This window comes from Balaenoptera ricei, chromosome 19, assembly GCF_028023285.1.
Source record: "Balaenoptera ricei isolate mBalRic1 chromosome 19, mBalRic1.hap2, whole genome shotgun sequence".
NCBI classification, from domain to species: domain Eukaryota; kingdom Metazoa; phylum Chordata; class Mammalia; order Artiodactyla; family Balaenopteridae; genus Balaenoptera; species Balaenoptera ricei.
The window spans coordinates 44447650-44470280 of NC_082657.1; the positions used below are offsets into that span (position 1 = coordinate 44447650).

Here is a 22631-nt window from a genome sequence, read left to right on the forward strand (position 1 = left end):
CTAGGTGGTGGGTATACAAAAGCGTTCACTACATTATTCTTTCAATTTTTTGGCATACTTGCAACTTTTCCTAATCAAACCATTGGGAGAAATTTAAAAAATGAACCAAACCTCATCGACCCAGCCTGTACAGGCACTCACTACCACCCCTATCCCAAACCCGGAGTGACCCCCACTGAAATGAAAGACTCTCAGGCATGCTGGGAAATGAATATAAATTAAGGGTTTATTACAAAATGCAAAATGTTAGTTTCTTATTGTCAGTGGTTCAAGAAAACAAGGCCATGAGCCCTGCGTGGGGCTGGGAGCAAAAATTCAGGCTCAGGAGCGGGCTGATAGGCACTGGTTCACAACCTCCAGCAGGTGGGTGTTCTCTAGGGCGGCTGCCACCCGCTCTTTATCTGCAAGCTGCTTGTTCACTGGGTGGAAAGGAGAGAGTGGTGAAATATATTTATACCCCCACCAACAAAGCCCTCCTGTCGCCGCCTTCCCAGGATCCCAAACCTTGGTCAGGCTACCCCAACCACCTGAGCCCACAACTACCCCACCTTCTTGTGACCCCTTCCCACCTGGCCATACATGTCTGCTTCCTATACTATAAAGCCTGACAACCCTGGTCCTGTGTACTTAGGAGAGGGAGAGGGCAGGAGTGGGAGAACATGGTAAACACAGGAGACTCAAGTCAGGCCAGCTTAGCTCTAGGCTGCCACCTCCACTGGCGAGTCACCCACCTAGTGCCAAGCCCCCAACCCTCCCCCTAATCTTGCCCTACAGACCACCATGGCAAGCGGGGAACCTCCGGGCTAATGCCTCAACACCAGCCCACACCTACCTGCATGCTCCGAGGCATGGGTCCCTGGTGTAATGTGCACGTCCAGCTGGGAGGGAGATAGGTGGGGCCTGAGCACTCACATACCTGTCTACTCCCTTTTCCCCTCTCCCCACTCACCACCTCCAGCTGATCCTTCTTCCTAATCATGCCTCTGGACTCCGGCCCTTCCATTACACCCCAAACCCACTCACAGCCATTCCATCTCTACCCAAAGGACTGGCCAATTGCTACTGACTTAAAGGCCCACCTGCGCCCCATCCCTGCTCCAAACTTATCTACAGCTCCCTACTGCCCTTCCTGCCACACTCCTCACTACTTTTCTGCATTTTCCAGCTTGGATCTTTATTCTTGTCCCATCCAACTGGAAAGCCTCCTCCCAGTTTCATCTCTGCTAGCTGGGATCCTTCCAGATCTCACTCTGACGTTCAAGTTCATGCTCTCCATGTCCTCCTCAGTAGCAGACACTCATGCCTGCCCCACCCCCAGGGCTCAGTTCCACCTTACCTTGAAACGCTGGGGAAGGGATCGCAGAAGCTTGACTTTGATGGACAGGCCAATAAGTGTGGCCATACTGCAGTGCGGAATGGTGGGTGTGAAGGCCACGGCCACTGTGCTCTCGGGGTCGCTCACCTGGTTGGAGAGGTGGGATGTTAAAAGTCATGGCCCGTCCAGCCCAGAGACCCTCTTCTTAGTTTGTTGCTTCAGGGAAGTCATCTAACCAGTATGGGTCTCAGTTTCCTCATCCATAAAATGGGCACACACACACACACACCCCGTTCCAAAGATCCCCTGAGGAGTCCGTGAGCTGAGAGAAGGCCAACCCCCTGGTGCACAGCTGAGCCTTTCTGACTCTCCTGAACAAGTAGCTCCCCTGGACGCTGGGAGTGACTCACCTGAACCCGGACTTGCTCTACTACGTTCAATTCTTCTAGTGTCAGTGGATGCTCCGGGTCATTGATGGAGCGAATCAGATGTGGCAAGTGAAGGAAAGGGGACTCTGAGCCTCTGCCCACTCAGAACCCCCCTCCGGGAATGCCCGGCCCTACTACAGCTCCACCGACTACTGGGCATCCCACCACCTCCCAGGCCCCCTCCAACCCGCCCGCGCCCAGCAGCGGCGGATATCGAAGATCTCGCGCGCGTCGATGCTGTCTGGAACCTGCTCGTCCTCCTCGCCCGCGGTCACTGGCCGCTCCCCAGAGCGCTCGTAGATGAGGGGGTTAGCGTTCTCCAGGAGGCCGCCCCCCATTCCGCCGCCGCCCACCATCGCGGAACTGCTGCCGGCAACTGTAGGCGGGCGCTTCCGCTCCTACGGTGCATTTCCGGGGAACAGGAAGGGGGCGTGGCGTGGCGTGGCGACGGGGTAACGCGAGGGACACGCGGCCTTGCCGGTATGCCGCCTGCGGTTTGGGTGGAGCGGCTGCCTCCTTGCGCTCTCTACGCGGATCCGAGAAAATGCCGAGCGCTCCAACAAAGACACGGAGAAGGGACCACGTGTGCGAACCGGGAGGGTGCCTGCCGGCGCAGGCCAAGGCTGGGGTACTAAAGACCCGTCTTGAGATTGAGCCAGGCGTACCGTCAGGCATCACTTCCTCCGAGAGGCCTGCCCCTTAGGCTGGGCGGGCGCCCAGAGTTGCCTCTGTCCCGGCACGGTTCACTGCGTTTCGGAACTTCCCAGTGACGCACCTGCAGCCCTCGCTGCACCTTGGGCCTGGGAGTGCTCTCACGGTTCCCAGCGTGCGGCCCTAAAGACGTTCTTCAAATGTTTGTCCAATGGATAAAGGACCGTGACCTCGATTTTGACGGGAGGTGGGGACAGGGAAAGACACGGGGTGGGGTTGAGGGTGTCCTTAAGATGAGTGCCACAATCAGGTGTGCATTTCAAAAGGCGGGCCTTTGCCGAGTAGGGAGGAGGGCCCACGGAGACCCTCAGACCAGGGACAATAGGGGGATGAAGGCGGACCCAGGAAATCGATCCCCGAAAGCAAGGAGTTCTTGGAATGAAGTGCCGTCACACTTCCCTGCCTTTACTCGGGTGGTTCCTTTCACTCTGAACGAAGATTGTTTTCATTTATCTGTCTATGGGAATCCTGATCGTGCACCTCCTCAAGGAAGCTCTCCTGGTTTCCCAGGAGAGCTTATTGCTCCCTCTCTCTCCCCCTCGGAACACACTTGTCGGGCCTGTGACTATAAGGACACTGAACGCAGGTTTGTGGAGAGGGTTCTTGCTATTGCGGAGTGGCTGCAGAAGCCTCAAGGTCCCTGCGGAGGAGGCCCAAGAGGACAGAGGGGAAGCGGCTGTGCTAGCCCCTACCTGCCACTGGCCTTTACCTGTTCTGTCCCGCTTTCCTGCCAAACCCATCTTTCCCCGCCTACTCCCTTCCCAGTCCAAAGTCCAGGCCTGGGCGAGGCACTCAATCGTCGACGGCTGGATGCGTCCCTGCGCAGCCTCTTGGTGAAAAGCAGCGTGTCCGCCGGTAGTGCAAGAAAGACCTGTGAGCCCAAGATGCAGCTGGACCAACTTTGCGAGCGGCTGAGAGCCGTGGCCTTCGGTGTCCTGCTTCTCCTTGTCCCGGGCCAGGGTGAGGCTCCGACGCGGGGCGGCAGGGACTGGGGTAGGATTTGCCAAATTCTGCAGAGGCAGGACCTGAGGCTGCGGGAGGAAAGGCATCCGGGAGGTGGGAGCCGGCGGAGAGTTCCAGCACCAGAACCGTGTGAGGGATACAACGCATCTCTGCGCCCCCTGAGGCGCAGAGAGAGTCTGGGCTGCCCCAAGTCACACTACCCCAAGGCGCAAGCAGGCCCTAGGGGCTCTGAGCAGCACCGGGCGAGCTGGGGAGTTATTTGGGACATTTCCCTGCGAGTGTTTGTGATGGAGCTGGTGCTGACGGGGGTAATAACAACAATAATTATACCTTCCCGCCACCATGTGGCTCTGAGTGTTTCGCCCTTGGCCAGAGGGGTGTCCTGACACCCACTGAGCCCCTCTCCACAGGAGCCCTGGGCAAGGTTACTGGCCCAGCCTACAGAAGCCCCCATCCCCCGGCCACCACATCCTACTATCAGACAGACTTCCACGTGCTTCTCTTCACCCCGTGCACCCACCCCGAGTGAGGGCAGGTCTTGACCTCCAGGGCAAAGGTGATCTCTCTTTGTGCCAGCCCTTATTGGTAGCCTTTATAGCTTACGCTATGTGGGCACAGTACCTGGGCACAGCTCCAGCTCCTGTGCCCCCTCTCTTTTAAAAAAAATTTTATTTATTTATTTGGCTGCGCCAGGTCTTAGTTGCAGCATGCTGGATCTTTAGTTGCAGCACATGAGATCTTTTAGTTGCAGCATGTGGGATCTTTAGTTGCAGCACATGAGATCTTTTAGTTGCAGCATGTGGGATCTAGTTCCCTGACCAGTGATCGAACCCGCACCCCCTGCATTGGGAGTGTGGAGTCTTAACCACTGGGCCACCAGGGAAGTTCCCTGTGCTCCTCTTGAAGGGCGTGATCCTCTAATCCAAACAGGTTCTGCCTGTGGGACCTGACTATCCTCTCCCTTCCCAGTCGAATCTGCCTGGGTGCGTCCACACTCATGACTACCCCGAGGCCCAACCCATCGTACTTCTGCCCTTACCCCTTGCTCAGCAGGCTCTAAGAGGTCACCGGAACCTTCCAGTGCCACAATCTGCGAGGCCTCGCTGATGCCTCTTTCTAAAAATGTTGCTATGTTGGATGGGACCCACTTTCAGAAAAGAAGAACTGGCAAGCACAGATGATGGGTCTGACCCTCTCCTGTCCCACCCAGTCCTGGCTTATTGGCAGGGACCATCTAGGTCCCCAGGGCCTTCCACACACTAACCAGGAGTTTACCCAAGAATGGATGTGTGCATGCATCCTTGGTTTTCACCCAAATGGTCACACATTGCCTCCGTTTTTGGTCCCTGGCTTTTCCACTTCCTGACACAGGGAGTGACCTCTCCACACGCCCACATGGTAGAACTTATTCATACTGTTTAATGAAAGGGCTTCTCTTCAAGGAGGAAGCATCCTTGATGTAACTAGCCTCTGATCAGGAACATTTTAGCAGGTTTTGTCTTTTGCTATAACAAACATCAAGCATTAAAGGTCGGTGGAGGCAGTGAATTACATGGGCAGACGTCACATCCCACAAAGGACTTATGTAGACAGCGTGTTCCTCGGGAGAAGGATGAGTCTTCTGACTTGGAAAGGCATTGCTCAGTTGCCCTCTGTGGAGCATGTGAATAGCTGCTAACTCCAGCCTCACCCACACCAGGTGTCATCAGGCACATTCATCCACGTTAATTTAATGGGTGTAGGGTAGTATAGTTCCATAAGGATGTTTTTTTGTTTTCTTTCTTTTTTTTTTTACTTTTTATTATGAAACCAGGCTCAAATCTGCCAAATTCTGCAGAAGTAGAGCCTGAGCCTGCAGGAGGAAAGGCTCCAGGGAGGTGGGAGCCAGTGAAGATAACACCAGGGGAATTGGGAGCCTGACTGGATACCTCCCTGCGCCCTGAGGCACAGAGAGGGTCAGGCCTGCCCGAGGTCACACAGTACCGCAGGGCTCCTCATCTGAGGTAGCGAGAATAATATAACACACTCAATGTACCATGATCTACCTTCAACAGTTATCAAGACCTGGGCAACTTAGTTTTGTCTGGATTATCACCTCTCCTTTGCACCATTATTTGAAGCAAATCCCAGACATCATATCACCTGTAATTTTTTTTATCATGTCCTACTAAAAGAAGAAATATATATCTCTCATAATTTCTTAATGTAATCAAACATCTAGTCAAATATTCTTACTTCATATTATCTCATGATATTTATGACTTTTTTAAAACCATGATTTAAACAAGGTTCTTACTTTAAACATTAGTAGATGTGCTTTTTTTTTTATAAAGTATTTATTTATTTATTTATGACTGTGTTGGGTCCTCGTTTCTGTGCAAGGGCTCTCTCTAGTTGTGGCAAGCGGGGGCCACTCTTCATCGCGGTGCGCGGGCCTCTCACTATTGCGGCCTCTCTTGTTGCGGAGCACAGGCTCCAGACGCGCAGGCTCAGTAATTGTGGCTCACGGGCCCAGCTGCTCCGCAGCACGTGGGATCTTCCCAGACCAGGGCTCGAACCCGTGTCCCCTGCATTGGCAGGCAGATTCTCAACCACTGCGCCACCAGGGAAGCCCTAGATGTGCTTTTTTTAATAACAGATTTGAGATATAATTCACATGGCATAACTTTTACCCATTTAAAGTGGTTTTTAGTATATTCACAGAGTTTACCACATCAATTCCCCTTTCCCCAACATTTCTGTCTCTATGAATACACCAATTCTGGACGTATAAATGAAATAATCCAATATGTGGTCCTTTGTGACTGGCTTTTTTCACTTAGCGTATTTTCAAGGTTCATCTGTATTGTAGCATGTTCGGTACTTCTTTTTATTGCTGAGTAATATTCCATTGTATAGATATGGTACATTTTATCAATCCATTTATCAGTTGATGGACATTTGGATTGTTTCCACTTTTTGGCTATTATAAATAATCCTGCTATGAACACTCATACGCAAGTTTTTTTGTGGACATATGTTTTCAATTCTCTTGGGTTTATACCTAGGAGTGGGATTGCTGGGTCCTGTGGTAACTCTATGTTTAAACTTCTTTTAAAAAAATTAATTACTTTATTTATTTTTGGCTGTGTTGGGTCTTCGTTGCTGCGTGCGGGCTTTCTCTAGTTGTGGCGAACAGGGGCTGCTCTTCGTTGCGGTGCAGTGGCTTCTCTTGTTGCGGAGCACAGGCTCTAGGCGCGCGGGCTTCAGTAGTTGTGGCATACGGGCTCAGTAGTTGTGGTGCACGGGCTTAGTTGCTCCGCGGCATGTGGGATCTTCCCGGACCAGGGCTCGAACCCGTGTCCCCTGCATTGGCAGGCGGATTCTTAACCACTGCGCCACCAGGGAAGTCCTATGTTTAACCTTTTGAATAACTGCCAGGGTGTTTTCCAAAGCACCTGCACCATTCTCCCTTCCCACCGGCAATATACAAAGTTTCCAGTTTTTCCACATCCTTTCCAACATTTATTATTATCTATCTTTTGAAGTATTTCATGAGTCTCTTTCAATCTTCAGATTCCTCCTCTGCCTCTCTTTTATTTTTCTTGTAATTTTGTTGCTGTGTTGAAGAAACCAGTTTGTTCTGGAGAGTATCCCAGAGTTTGAGGGTTTTTTTGTTTTTGTTTTTGTTTTTCCTGAAGTATAGTTGATTTATAATGTTGTGTTAGTTTCAGGCATACAGTAAAGTGGTTCAGTTCTATATATTATATATTCAGAATGTTTTCCCTTATAGATTATTACAAGATATTGAGTATAGCTCCCTGTGCTATACAATAGGTCCTTGTTGGTTATTTTATATATAGTACTGTGTTTGTGTTAATCCCAAACTCCTAATTTATCCCTCCCCACTTTGTCCCTTTGGTAACCATAAGTTTGTTTTCTATGTCTGTGAGTCACTGTTTTGTAAATAAGTTCATCTGTATCATTTTTTTTAGATTCCACATATAACAGAGTTTGGGTCTTGCTGATTACATCCCTAGGGTGTCTTTTAACTGTTTCTCTGTCCCCTGTATGCCTGTAAACTTGTATTTATATTCCAGAGGCTTGATCAGATTCAGATTTTAGGTTTTGCTTTGTTTTGTTTGGGGACAAGACTACTTCATATGTGGTGCAGTGGACTTCCAACAGAAAACATACAATGTCTGATTGTCTTGCTTTTTGTGACAAAATAAGTTGTTGACATCACAATCAGATTTCAATGTGCATTTCTCTTAGCATGAGTGAGGTGAACATCTCATCTGTGTAGGAGCCGTTTAGTGGTATTCCTTATTCTGTCTGGACATATTCTTTCACCGTTTCACATTCTTTCACCAAATATGCATAGCTGGCATATTTCTTATTCATTTATAGAAATTCTTTATCTATTAAGAATATCAGCTCTGGACTTCCCTGGTGGCGCAGTGGTTAAGAATCCGCCTGCCAATGCAAGGGACACGGTTTCGAGCCCTGGTCCGGGAAGATCCCACATGCCACAGAGCAACTAAGCCCGTGCGCCACAGCTACTGAGCCTGCACTCTAGAGCCCGTGAGCCACAACTACTGAAGCCCATGTGCCACAACTACTGAAGCCCACGCACCCAGAGCCCATGCTCCGCAACAAGAGAAGCCACCGCAATGGGCAGCCCGCACACCGCAACGAAGTGTAGCCCCCGCTCGCCGCAATTAGAGAAAGCCCGTGCACAGCAACAAAGATCCAACGCAGCAAAAAATAAATAAATAAAATAAATAAATTAAAAAAACAAAAAAAAGAATATCAGCCCTTTCTCTGTTAGGGGACTTTCAATCTCTTCCTGCCTCCCTGATCCCCATAGCAGGGCGGGCTGTGCTTTTTATGTTCTAGACACAGCTGCCCTTCTCTTTGTTGTTCTCCTCATACTGTCACTCTTTGTTTGGAGGATACTTTCTTTTTTTTTTTTTTTAAAGACTTAATTAATTAATTTTTTTTTAACATCTTTATTGGAGTAGAATTGCTTTAAAATGGTGTGTTAGTTTCTGCTTTATAACAAAGTGAATCAGTTATACATAGACATACGTTCCCATATCTCTTCCCTCTTGCTGGAGGATACTTTCTTTATGTCATTCTTGCCACCTAGAGTGTGAGATCCTTAAGGACAGGAATCTTGTCTGTCCGATTCCCACAGTTCTCCTACTGCCTCCTAGGACCTGGCACACAGTGAGTAGAAAGGACACTCTCACCCCATCAAGCTCATGTGACTATTTGTTTGAGGCTAAACTATGGGGCTAAACCATGGTGCCGAGCCCCAAGGAACCTCAGTGAGCATGGTGGAAAAGGCTGGGGCAGTGAAGGCAGTTGGGGGTGGGGGGAGCACAGTTACAGGCAAGTGTTGGTAGATCAGTGTCCCTTGAGCTGAGCTGAGGACAGGAAGGAGGTGGCAGCATCAACAGTCTGGGAGGGCAGCTAAATGGGGAGACCCAACCCTGACGTCCATCTCTCTGCCCACAGGCCAGGACTCGGCCGGCCCCGTGCGGACCACGCACACGGGCCAGGTGCGGGGGAGCCTCGTCCACGTGAAGAACACTGATGTGGGGATCCACACCTTCTTGGGAATTCCCTTCGCCAAGCCACCTCTAGGGCTGTTGCGGTTTGCGCCCCCGGAGCCCCCGGAATCTTGGAGTGGTATAAAGGATGGGACCTCCCACCCAGCCAAGTAAGCAGGGGTTCCAGGGAACTCTAGGCCCTGGGATAGAGGGTACTCTGAGCTCTGGGCCAGGCTGCAGTTGTCATTTCATGTCATTTCAAAACAGCCAGTTTTCCCTCTGAGTTTGGTGGATTTTTACATGCATTTTTCTGATGAGCATGCAGAGGCTTGAAAGGGTGAAGTAACTTTCCCAGACTGAGGGCTTAGCACTCAAAGAGCATTAGCTCCACAAGCTGAAGGGACAAGCAGAGACACACAACTCCCTAGGTTCTAGTTGTGACAAGTGATCTCTGCCACCAGAGGAGGTATCTCTGGGAGAGGTTTGAACCTTGTAGGAGCTCCTGACTCTAGCAGCAGACACTGTAGATCCCTGAGGAGCAGAAGACCCCACTCTGCACAGCCACTGTGCCAACCGACAGGGCCAGATGCCATTGACCAAGGGGTATATGTTCTTGAAACTAGAAACTGTGGGAGTGATAAGGTTCCCTGAGAGTCTGACTTGGGATGAGGGATGTCCCACTGCCCTTCTCATGAGAAATTAATCCATTCCTTTTGGCAGCACATGTATACGGGCTACTCCCCTGTTCCAGGTCTGCCTGAGTACAGTTATATGGTGGTGAATGTCAACACATGCAACCAATCGTTCTCATAGAGACCCTCCAGAGTCAAGATTTCTCAGCCTCAGGAGGACTGATATCCAAGGCCCTCATAAGCTTGAGGCCTCCTGGAAGACTAGGCTCTATCCCAGCTTCCCCAGAGTCTGTGGCCTGTAGCTTGGTGCAAAGGGGCTTTAGGGAGGGATCACATGTGAGTGAGGTATCAAAGGAGGTGGGACTAAGGGTAGCTGGGAGCATATCTGGGCCCAGGATCTGGTTATGGCCACAGCATGGCCCCAGGACTGACTGCCTGCCATGGTCACCAGGTGTCTGCAGGACTTCGCTAGCATGAAAGAAATGACTCTGAAACTACTGAATGTGACCCTGCCTTCTACTTCCATGTCTGAAGACTGCCTGTACCTCAACATCTACACACCTGCCCATTCCCATGAGGGCTCTAAACTGCCTGTGAGTGCCAGGCCACAGCTGGCTAAGGGGTGGGAGGACATTTCTTCTGCAGAAGATTTAAAAGAACAAGATCAACCTGGGCCCCACTGCAGTGTGGACCCTGTTAAGAAGCTTCTTACTATCAGATCCAAGAGAGTTATTTCTTACCCAGCATGGGTGGCTGATGCCTGGGCACAGGGTCACAGAACTCTGGCTGCTCCCAGACGTCAGAAACTGTGGCCCTGGTAGGGACCCAGGACCTACCCAACCAACTCATACCCAGGACCCACTCAGGTGCCTGAGGGATGCACTTTGAGGTGGCCGGAGACCCCAGCCATGGATTATCTGTTGGGCCAATGAGAATAGAGTACACTTTTAATTAATGTGCGTGCATGTGGGGTGATCAGAGAGACACCCCTTTTCTTTCCATGGCAGAGAGGGTTCTGGGAGAAATGGAGCCAGGCTTTGGTATGTGGGACGGGCCCCAGAGTGTGGGAGGCCCGGTTTTCCTGATAGAACTTGGGTTGCCTTCAGCCCAGGTCATGAAGACACCACTTTGTCTTGCTGGAGTTCTGTCCATGTGGTTAGGAGGACAGAGCCAAAGTGGTGGTTAGTTTAGGTAGCAGCTCTGGTGGGGTTTGGGCTTGGTGGGAGCCATATGGTATCTGTGCCTTGGATTCGCCAGGTGATGGTGTGGATCCATGGTGGTGCGTTTGTCGTGGGCATGGCTTCCATGTATGACGGCTCTGCTCTGGCGGCCTTCGAGGACGTGGTGGTGGTCGTTATCCAGTACCGCCTGGGTTTGCTGGGCTTCTTCAGGTGAGACTGGGGCTGGGCTCGGCAATGCGGGCTGATGGAGCCAGGACAGTGCCATGACCCTCATCCCTGCCACCTCTCAGCACTGGAGACAAACACGCAACTGGCAACTGGGGCTACCTGGATCAAGTGGCCGCACTACGCTGGGTCCAGCAGAATATCGTCTACTTTGGAGGCGACCCTGACCATGTCACCATTTTTGGCGAGTCTGCGGGTGGCGTAAGCGTGTCTTTGCATGTTGTGTCCCCCGTGTCCGAAGGACTCTTCCACGGTGCCATCATGGAGAGTGGCGTGGCCCTGCTGCCCAGCTTCACCGCCAACTCATCTGATGTGGTCTCCACAGTGAGTGCCCTCAACCGTGGGAAGCCCAGACCTGCTGCCCCATCTCTTACCTCTCAGCCTCTATTACTCTGTCTGTTAAATGGGGATAACAAGGACTCCCCTGCCATCAGAGGACCTTGGAAACAGCCGCCTATCTGGGGATTGTTCGAGGGTCAGAATTCACAGACCTCTGTCAGCGCAGAGGCTGAGTACATTCTGTGGCCCACAAGACTGCTGCCCTGGGGGCCCCCATCATAGGCAGGACCATCTAGGCAGGTGGGATGGCGCCCCTGGCAGAGTCCTCTGAGCATCAGGGAAGTTGGAACAATTTCAAAACTGTAGGAATCCATTCACAATACTCTGTGAGATTTGAGGTACACCTGCCTCCAACTGGGGCACTGGGCAAACCTCTTTCCCCTACCCGGAAGCATGAGCCAGCCGCTGCCTGGTCTGTTTACAGGTGGTGGCGAACCTGTCTGCCTGTGGCCAGGTTGACTCAGAGGCCCTGGTGGACTGCCTGCGGCACAAGAGTGAAGAGGAGATTCTGGCCATCAGCAAGGTTTGACTGATGGACATGGCTGTGGAGGGAAGGGTCCAGTAGGTGTGGGGCAGGCAAGCCTGGGTGCCCTTCATCCTCCCTGGGCAAGTTACTCTAGCTCCTCACCTTGGTGTCCTCACAGCCCTGGATGGGAAATCGAGGCCAGGCCATGCTGAGGCAGGTATAGGACCTGCTGGGGTGGGTGTGAGCATTCTGGGACGAGCCAAGAAGGGGTGGAAGATGTCTGCGGCATCAGAAAGTGTCTGCAACCTGACCTTGAGTGTCCCTTAGCCCCTCAGCATCATCCCTGGCCTGGTGGACGGGATCTTCCTGCCCAAGCACCCCCAGGAGCTGCTGGCCTCTGCCGACTTGCACCCTGTCCCCAGCATCATTGGTGTAAACAACGATGAGTTCAGTTGGATCCTACCCTCGGTGAGGCCCACTCCCAAGCCTCCAGGTGCGGGGGAGCCCATGCAGTGGGAAGGCCTCGGGGCTTCGTAGCTCCAGGCCCATCGTATCTCCAACTCAAGACTCCCCCACCACCCAGGTCATGAACAATTCTGACACCCAGAAGGAAATGGACAGAGAGACCATAAAGGATGGCTTGCAGATAATATCAACAATGATGGTGAGGTTCCTGGGGACCTGCCCACATGGGGAGGGGGCCCCTTTCCTATCCTAAGGCACGGGAAGCCCAGCCCCCAGATATCCTGTCCATGCAGCACCCCTCACCCAGAGCTTGGCCCCTTTCCCCGATTCCCTATGCCATCCCAGGATCCATCTCCCCAGTCCTGCCTCTGCTGCTTCCCGGCCCCTGCCAGCCTGCCTAACCTGCCTCTTCCTGATCCACCTGGGGCAGATGATGCCGCCTGAGTTTGCTGACCTGTTGATGGAGGAGTACATAGGGGACAGTGAGGACCCCCAGACCCTCCGAATCCAGTTCCATGAGATCATGGGGGACTGCATCTTCGTGATCCCTGCACTCCAAGTAGCAAAGTTGCAGTGTGAGTACATCTGCACTAAGGCCAGACTGGCTAGGGGGCGGCTCAGAGCTGCAGGTGCCAGATGAGGTCTACTGGTGTCCAAAACCTAGCCCATGTCTATTTATTGGTGCCAGGCACTTGATATCCTTCATCTTGATAAATCCTCATGGCTAGTCTAAGAGACAGACATTTACCCCATTTTACGGAGGAGGAAACAGGTTCAGTGACCTTTAGTGACTTGCCTAAAACAATACCCTAGGAAGTTCCAAGGCCACAATTTGAATCCAGGCCCTTCCCACTGCCCTTGCTCCAGCCTGGGGCTCCTTCACCCCATTGTCCAGACTCCAACCAGCTTTGGACCTAGCTATGTCATCACCATGGGTGATGCAAGAAAGCTCCGGGTGAGGGGCCGCCAGGTCATGGCCCGTCTTCCCCACCTCCCCAGGTTCCTACGCCCCTGTCTACTTCTACGAGTTCCAGCATCAGCTCAGCTTCTTCAAGGATGTCAGGCCGAGCTATGTGAGGGCAGACCATGGAGATGAGGTTCACTTCATCTTCAGAAGTCCTTTCGGGAGCAGCCACAGTGAGTCTTCCTAGGTGGGGGTCCCTCAGAGGCTCCTCATCCCCAGGATGTGGGATGGGACACTGGATAAGACCCTGAGTGAGGGTGATTGCCCTCACTGTACAGACGAGGAAACTGAGGCTCAGAGGGAGGAGGGGATCAGGTGTCCAAGATCTGACAGCTAGAAAGATTGAGCTTGAATTGGAGTCTAGCATTCTTCAGACTGGAACCCGTGCTCCCTCCACCTCTCCCCACCCTGACCTTGGGTTTCTGGCATGGGTGCAGAGGGGGTGTTTGAAAGGCCTCTTTCTTTCTTCCTTCCTTCCTTCCTTCCTTTCTTTCTTCCTTTTTTTCTTTTTTTCTTTCTTTCTTTCTTTTCTTTCCTCCGTCCCTCCTTTCTTCCTTCCTTCCTTTCTCTCTCTCTTTCTTTCCCTCCCTTCCTTCATTCCTTCCTTCCTTGCTTTCTTTCTTTTTCATATTTATTTCTTAAATGGCCTTCTACTGTCAGAAGAAGGGAGCCTTCTGGGTCAGGGATGAGCCCAGTGTTGGGTCAGCCAGAAGCCGGGATGAATATATGGGGTTTGGGCAAGGAGAGGGCCTGGGGAGCGGGCAGAGAGCCAGGCCTTGGGATGGCAGGGAGGAGCCTGAGATGGGGTGAGGGCGAATGACCCACATGCCGGACTGGAGTTGCCCTGACCTGGACCCTTGTCCTTGTGCTCTGTAGTCCAACTCACTGAGGAGGAAGAGCTGCTGAGCAGGAAGATGATGAAGTATTGGGCCAACTTTGCTCGAAATGGGTGAGATGTCACACTCCTACTTTAACCTCCACGGTGGCGAGGGCAGGGCTTGAGCCCATCCAGGACTCCCCTTGTCTGTGGTGACTTCATTAGCGGATGTGTCCTTAATTGCGTGGCAGCCCCCTCCCCAGCTCCAGGACCCTCCTGGACAGAAAGGGGCCTTGTGGATGCTGGACACTCATTCCATCTTGGGGTGACCTGGATGGGGGGTGACAGTGCTGTTATCCGCAGAGCCTCCCTCTATCAGGAAGGGACAGAGGCCGCCCTGTCCCCTGCGGAGCTGACGCTCTGGTGGGAGGTAGTTTCTTTCCTCCTTCTGGAACGTCCCCCCCACCATTCCCCAAGCTTGTTTGGCTGCCTTGCCAGACCCCAGTCAGGGTGCTCTGTCTGGGCTCGGTAGGGCTCATAGTGACCTTCATACTGCCCCACGGGAGGGCATGTCTACAGCAACCCCAACGGCGAGGGTCTGCCCCACTGGCCTGTGTTCAACCAGGAGGAGCAGTACATGCAGCTGAACACTCAGCCTGCAGTGGGCCGAGCCCTGAAGGCCCACAGGTTCCAGTTCTGGACGAAGACCCTACCCCAGAAGATACGGGAGCTAATGGAGGCCAAGGAGAAGCACACAGAACTGTAGCTGCTTGCGTCTGGGGGGAGGGGGTGGAGGGGTGGGCTTGAGTGTAGGTGGGAGTCTGCCGGATGTGCCCACACACACCCAGTGAGGAGCCAGTAGTTTCTTCCTTCATTCACATAGCCATTCATTCATTCATTCATTCGTCTATCCATCCATCCATCCAGCAAACATTGAAGAACCTACTGCATGATGTTAGTTCCCAAGCCTGCCATGGGTCCTCTCTTGTTAGACACAATCCATAAACCCTCCCAGGAAGCTGGATGAGCAAACCCCAATGGAAGTTTACCTTCCTCAACACCCCAGTGGGCCCTGGGCCCCATCCTCCCCTCCTCACCTCCACTCCCTCCCCACCCTCTTTCTCCTCTCCCTCTGAAGGAAGGTGCTTTGGGGCATGTCGCCCACACTTGGCTCTCAACAAGCCCCCCATGCTTTCCATCTGTAAGTGGCCAATAGGAAGCCTGGATACCAGGAGCCTGGGAGCTCCAAGATCTCAGCCCCACTGAGGCTCCCAACTACTAAGAATGTAAATGTCCCTGTCCCCACTCATTGTCCTCCTAGATTAAGTGCCGTCTATCATTGACATTTAAACAACCTACTCATTCACTTATCAGTGTCCCACGGAGGTAACCCCATTTTTTGTAGGAACTCAGAGTGGGCTTGTCCATGGGTCCCTGGAGCCTGGACCAGCTGCCCAGTGGCCAGGAGAAGCAGGCGGGTTCCTCAGTCACTGCCTCCGGAAGTTTGTCTTCATTCTCAGTGGTTCTGCAGACACTGTAGGGCCCAAACTTTACATGACTGTAGCACATCCATGAAGATGTTTATCTGTGGGATGTTTCCTGGAAGTAGGATTGAGGGGTCAGAAGATCCAGGCATATCTAGGGGAAGAGACTCTTGTTGGCTGGCTCCCAAGGGTCTCTTCATCCAGGGAGGTCTCCTCTTGCCTTTTAGAATTCCCCTTGCTACCCTGCCCCCCTCCCCCGCCCCCTCTGCTGAGCATCGCCCAACTCACCAACTCACTGTGGGCATCCACATGATTAGTTTTCCTACTTATCTCATTGTTTTCCCCAAACTTTTATTCCCCCTGCACCATCTCCCCCCCACAAAAAACCCTGTCTTATATTTTATCTCAACATGCAAAGATACCAATTATGTTCACTCTGCCTGTTTGTGCCGCCAAAGCACTTTCTCTCTATCATTAAGAAGCTGTATCCCTCTTCTCGTAGATCCAGGACTCCCTATCTCTGACCCTCTGGGCACCAGGTTTCCCAGGAGGAAGGTCCCCCTTCTTTCTGCCCCACCATAGAGCCTCCTGAAGTTGGGCTTGAAGGCTGGAGATTCCTGCATTGCCAACTATGCCCACCAGATGGCAGACTAGCATAACCTTAAGCTTGAGATGACCAACTCTGGAGCCGGAAGGAGCTTTCCTTCTAAAGAACACTGCCTGGTGCTAATGCTTCCCCCCGCATCCTGAAAGCATTTATTGAGCACCTGTGGCATGCATGCCTCTATGTTTTTCAGTCCTGCATATGCACAGTATACTTCCCAAAAGTGGATTCCCAAAACTAGTTTTTAGGACTAGTTAATCTTATTTTTTTAACAGCTTTATTGTGGAATAATTTACATACAATCAAATTCACCCATTTTAGGTGTACAGTTTGATAAATTGGGATAAATGTATAAGACATACAACCACCATCACATCAAGTTTTAGGATGCATCCATTGCTCCGAAAAGTTCCTTTAGGGACTTCCCTAGTGGTCCAGTGGTTAGGACTTCACCTTCTGATGTGAGGGGTGCGGGTTTGATCCCTGATCGGGGATCCCACATGCCTCGTGGCCAAAAAGCCAAAACATAAAATAGAGGCAATATTGTAACAAATTCAATAAAGACTTTAAAAATGATCCACATCAAAAAAAAAAAATCTAAAAAAAAAAAAAGTTCCTTTACGCCACTTTGCACTGCCCTGACCCTGGTCCCTCACAACCACTAAATTGCCTTCTGTTGCTATAGTATGCCTTTTCTAAAATGTCATAGAAATGAAATCATTTTTTTTACCAGCTTCTGTCTCTTAACATAATGTTTTTGAGATTCAATTAGTAGTTCTTCTCTTTTCTTGCTGAATAGTATTCCATATATGACATGCCACATTTTATCCATTCATCCATTGATGGACATCTGAGTGATTTCTATTTTTTGGCTATTTTCAATAAAGTAGCTATGAACATTTTCAGACAAGTCCTTGTGTGGACGTATGCTTTCATTTTGTAAATAGTAAATAGCTAAGAGTGGAATCGCAGGGTCATATGGAGAGTGTATGCTTAACTTTTAAAGAAAGTGCCAAACTGTCTTCCAAATTGACTGTTCCATTTTTGCACACCCACCGGCCATATAGGTGGGGTCCAATTGCTCCAGATCCTCGCCAACACTTGGTCTTATCAGTCTTTTACATTTGATTAATTTAATGGGTGTGTAGTGGCATCTCATTGTGGTTGGTTACCTGCCTCTCTCTCTCTCTTTCTCAGTCTCTCTCTTACTCATGAGGCCCTGAATGTACCTATGTGTCAAGATTCTGGGAGAGGGAACAGCCCCACCAGGGAGGCTTCCAAAGAGGATTCAGGAAGCTGCACTGGTTATTTCTGGCAGAAGTTTGATCCTCAGGCTCTCCAACTCGAGGTGCCAGCTGGAAGCCCAGGAGAGGATCTGGCACCTAGTCCAGGCATGACCCTCACCCTGTCCCTCATTGAATCAGCACATTTAACTGTTTGAATCAGCAAATATTTGCCAGTGCCTCATACTCTCCACCCATCCCCCCACCTCCCACTCCCAGCCAGCCATGTTCCTGACACTGAGGCCCAGAGGTAAGTCCTACCCCGCCTTGGAGTGGGAGTCTCCCAAGCCAGCAGAGAGACAGACACCCTGAGAGACCCTGTCCTGACACAAGAACAGGCTCCCATTGGCTCTGGTTTCTTGCCTCGTGTCTTCACAATGTAACCTCCCTTTAACCCTGTGAGGTTGGTTCCTGTTATCATCACTGTTTTATGGATGACAAAACTAGGCCCAGAGCTGTGAAGTAACTTGTACTAGGTCACACAGTTGCCACTTGGCAGAGCCAGGATTTGAGTGCAGGAGGTCTGGCTCTTAAGTCACATCTTCCCTGCATTTGGAATGGGATTCGAGTTGTTAATAGCAGTCTTCCTGCCCCCTTTCCTCCATCATCCCTACCCCGGGTCTCAGGGCCACTGGAGGGTAGTGCCCTGCTTCTGCCCTGTCATTTGAGGGTCCTCCAAGAGAGTAGGCCTACCTGAGAGTCACCCCCAACATACAACCTGGGTATCCTCAGTCCTCCAGCCCCTTGGCAGAGCTGCTCAGGCCCAAGGCACTGAGGCTCTATAAGGGCATCATCCAAGCACTGTGGAAAAGAGCTTGTTTGTTTTTCAGAACATTAAGCACAATTACCATATGACCAGCAATTCCATTCCTAGCTATACAACCAAGAGAAATGAAAACATAGGACCACAGAGAAATGTATAAATAAATGTTTATAGCAGTATTATTCATAATAGTCAAAAGGTAGAAACAACCCAAATGCCCTTCAATGAATGAATGGATAAAAAAATTGTGGTGCAGCCACAGTGAAATATTATTCGGCCATGAAAAAGGAATGAAGTACTGATATGTGCTGCAACTTAGATAAACCTCAAAAACATGGTGCTAAGTGAAAGAAGCCAGACACAAAAGGTCACATATCATATGATTGCTTTTATGTGATACATCCAGAATAGGTAAATCCATAGAGGCAGAGAGCAGATTAATGGTTATCAGGTCATCAGGGGATGGGGGTATTGGTGTGTGAGGTGAGGGGGGTAGGGGTGGGAATGGAGAGTGACTGCTTAATGGGTACAGGGTGTATTGCCGGGGAAATGAAAGAGTTTTGTAACTAGAGAGATGCAGTAGTTACACAAAATTGCAAACACACTAAATGCCACTGAATTGTATACTTTATAATGGTTTATTGTATGTTATGTGAATTTCCATAAACTGTACATTTTTCAGCCAACTAGCTGGTTACTAAATATCCATGGCTTTAGCCATGGAAAGTAACTCATATCCCTTATGTAGACCTCTCCACTTCTTACGTGTCGCCATTGGCGTAACACTTTCTGAAATTGCTCTGCCGATTTAAACTGGCACCAGTAAAGTCTACGGGTGTTTTGTTTTGTTTTGGCAGTACTGCGCGGCTTGCAGGATCTTAGTTCCCCAGCCGGGGATCAAACCCATGCCCCTTGCAGTGGAAGCGTGGAGTCCTAACCACTGGACCACCACGGAAGTCCCTGGAGTCTACAAGTTTCATTGCAATTTTACCAGCATTTGCAGACCACAATTTTTAAATGTCAACTTTTTTTTTTATAAATTTATTTATTTATTTATTTATTTATTTATTTATTTATTTATTTATTTATTTATGGCTGCGTTGGGTCTTCGTGGCTGTGCACGGGCTTTCTCTAGCTGTGGCGAGCAGGGGCCACTCTTCGTTGCAGTGCGCGGGCCTCTCAATGCAGTGGCCTCTCTTGTTGCAGAGCACGGGCTCCAGGTGCGGGGGGCTTCAGCACCCGCGGCTCGCGGGCTCCAGAGCACAGGCTCAGCAGTTGTGGCGCACGGGCCCAGTTGCTCCGCGGCATGTGGGATCTTCCCGGACCAGGGATCGAACCCGTGTCCCCTGCATTGGCAGGCAGACTGTTAACCACTGCACCACCAGGGAAGCCCAAATGTCAACTTTTTTTTGAAATATAATTTACATACCATAACATTTACCCCTTTAAAGTGTACAGTTCAGTGGTTTTTAGTATACTCACAAAGTTGTGCAACCATCACCACTACCTTATTCCAGAACATTTGCATCAGCATCACCCAAAAACAAGTCGGTGCCCATTAGCAGTTACTTCCCATCCCTCCCCGCCCCCCCACCCCAAGCCCCTGACAATCACGAATCTACTTTCTGTCAGATCTATGGATTTGCCTATTCTGGACATTTCATAGAATAGAATCATACAATATATGGGTTTTGGGGGTTTTTTGGGGGGGGTTGTTTGGTTTTTAAATATTTGTTTATTTATTTTGGCTGTGCCAGGTCTTAGTTGCAGCATGCGGGATCTTTTAGTTGTGGCATGCAAACTCTTAGTTGTGGCATGCATGTAGAATCTAGTTCCCCAACCAGGGATGGAACTGGGGCCCCCTGCATTGGGAGCTCGGAGTTTTACCCACTGGACCACCAGGGAAATCCCAGTATATGTTTTTTTGTGTATGACTTCTTTCATTTAATATAATGTTTTCAAGGTTCGTGTATGTTGTAACAGATATCAATACTTCATTCCTTTTTGTGGCTGAATAGTCTATTTATTGTATGGATATACCACATTTTGTTTATCCATCCATCAGGTGATAGACAGTTGGGTTGTTTCCACATTTTTGGCTATTATGGATTCCCCTACTAAGAACATTTATGTACCAGATTTTGTGCAAACATATGACTTAATTTCTCTTGGTTATATACTTAGGAATGGAAACTCTGGGTCATATAGCAACTCTTTGTTTAATCATTTCAGGAACTGCTGAACTGTTTTCCAAAGTAGCTGCACCATTTTACGTTCCCACCAGTAGTGTGTGAGGATTTCAGTTACTCCACATCCTTGCCAATGCTTGTTAACATCTTTTGTTTTGATTGTAGTCATCCCAGTGGGTGTGAAGTGGTATCTCATTGTGGTTTTGAGTTGCACTTCCCTAGTGACTGAAATAGTGAACATCTTTTCATGCGCTTGTTGGCCATTTTTATATCTCCTTTGGAGAAATGTCTTCTGAAATCTTTTGACCATTTGGATTATTTGTCTTTTTATTGTTGAGTGGTAAAGATTTACATATATTCTAGATACAAGTCTCTTATCCAATATATGATTTGCAACTATTTTTCCCATTCTGTGGGTTGTCTTTTCACTTTGTTGACAGTAACCTTTGCAACCCAAAAATTCTTTATTTTGATGAGGTTTAATTTATTTTTTCTTTTGTTGCTTGGCCTTTTTGTGTCATACCTAAAAAATGATTGCTTAATCCAAGGTCATAAAGATTTACCTCTATGATTTCTTCTAAGAATCTTATAGTTTTAGCTGTTACATGAATGAATTACATTCATCTGAAGTTAATTTTTGTATATGGTATGAATCAGGGATTCTTTTTCTTGTGGTTATCCAGCTGTCCCTGCATCATTTGTTGAAAAAAAACTATTCTTTACTTGTTGAACTGTCTTGGTGCCCTTACTGAAAATCAATTGGTCATGAATGAAGGAGCTTGTTTCTGGACTTTCAATTCTACTCTGTTAATTTATATGTCTATCCTTATGCTACTACCACACTATCTTGATTACTGTAGTTTTGTAGTAAGTTTTGAAATTGGGAAGTGTGAATTCCCCAACTTTGTTCTTCCTTTTCAGGGTTGCTGTATTATTTTGCCAGAGTTGCCATAACAAAGGACCACAGTCTGGGTGACTTAAACAAGAGAAGTTAATTGTCTCACAGTCCTAGAGGCTACAAGTCTGAAATCAAGGTGTTAGCAGGGTTGGTTCCTTCTGAGTGTTGTGAGAGAATCCATGCCTCTTTCCTAGTTTCTGGTAGCCTCACACATTCCTTGACTTATAGATGGCATTCTCCCTCTGGCTTCATATTGTCTTCCCTCTGACCCGTCTGCCTCTGTGTCCAAATTTCCCCCTTTTACAAGGACACCAGGTATATTAGGCTAGGGCCCACCCGAATGATTACCTCTGTAATCATCTTAATTTGACTAACGGCCTTATCTTTAAATAAGGTCACATTCTGAGGTACTGGGGGTTATGACTCCACATATTTTTTACGTGGAGACACAAATCAATCCATAATATTGTTTGGCTATTCTGGGTCCCTTGCATTTCCAAGTGAATTATGATCGGCTTGTTCATTTCTGAAAAAAAAAAAAAAAAAAAAAGCAGCTGAGATTCTCATAGGGATCACACTGAATGTATAGATCAGTTTGGGAAGTATTACCATTTTAACAATATTAAGTCTTCTAACCCATGAACATGGAACATCTTTCCATTTAGTTAAGTCTTCTTTAATTTCTCTCAATTATGTTTTCTAGTTTTTAATGTACAGTCTTGTACTTCCCTTATTAAATTTATTCCTAAGTATTCTATTCTTTTTGTTGCTATTGTAAATGGAATGGTTTTCTTAATATCATCTTCAGATTGTTCATTGCTAGTGTATAGAAACACAATTGATTTTTGTATATTGATCTTGTAGACCAACTTTTTAAAAAAGTTTTGCTGCTTTAGCTTCTGTGACCTTTAATTTAGTCCTTTAATTCTTAGTGAAGATTAATGTCTCCCTTTGGGTATACACTCTTTGTGTTTATTCATCTGTGGATTTTCTGTTCCTGCTCTTACAAAGATTAACAAAGAGCCTAGGAGCCATGAAATTAACTTTAATAACTTTAACCTTTCCATCATGCTTACTCTGTCAGGGCCTTTAACTCAGTCCACACAACAATCCTATGAGGTAGGATATTGTCACTCCTTTTACAGATTAAGAAACTGAGAGGACTTCCCTGGTGGTCCAGTGGCTAAGACTCCACGCTCCCAATGCAGGGGGCCCAGGTTCGATCCCTGGTCAGGGAACTAGATACCACATGCTGCAGCTAAAGATCCCACATGCTGCAACGAAGATCCTGCACACGGCAATGAAGCTTCCGTGTGCTGCAACTAAGACCCAGTGCAGCCAAATAAATAAATAAAAATTTTAAAAAA

At 49.1% G+C, this 22631-nt stretch overlaps 2 protein-coding genes across 5 annotated transcripts; one reads left to right on the forward strand and one right to left on the reverse strand.

Annotated features, from left to right (window-relative positions):
• Positions 1-208: 208 nt before the first annotated feature.
• Positions 209-2349, reverse strand: CIAO2B (cytosolic iron-sulfur assembly component 2B). Its single transcript, XM_059905217.1, has 5 exons — positions 1956-2349; positions 1726-1803; positions 1337-1462; positions 833-878; positions 209-419 (listed from the first exon to the last, which is right to left on the reverse strand). The coding sequence occupies exons 1-5, from the start codon at positions 2097-2099 to the stop codon at positions 322-324; spliced, it is 492 nt and encodes a 163-aa protein (XP_059761200.1). The 5' UTR covers positions 2100-2349; the 3' UTR covers positions 209-321.
• Positions 2350-2647: 298 nt separating this feature from the next.
• On the forward strand, positions 2648-21922 carry LOC132353784 (cocaine esterase-like). 4 transcript variants are annotated; one of them, XM_059905212.1, is made up of 13 exons: positions 2648-3447; positions 8920-9124; positions 10038-10179; positions 10844-10977; positions 11058-11316; positions 11756-11854; positions 12125-12265; positions 12381-12461; positions 12693-12837; positions 13262-13399; positions 14103-14175; positions 17329-17522; positions 21288-21922. In XM_059905212.1, exons 1-13 carry the CDS (start codon positions 2688-2690, stop codon positions 21359-21361), a joined length of 2445 nt encoding a protein of 814 aa, XP_059761195.1. In that variant the 5' UTR covers positions 2648-2687; the 3' UTR covers positions 21362-21922. The 4 variants fall into 4 exon arrangements, with proteins under 4 accessions (XP_059761195.1, XP_059761198.1, XP_059761196.1 ...); XM_059905215.1 differs by lacking the exon at positions 17329-17522; XM_059905213.1 differs by lacking the exons at positions 17329-17522; positions 21288-21922 and adding an exon at positions 14623-17286.
• The last annotated feature ends 709 nt before the right edge of the window (positions 21923-22631 follow it).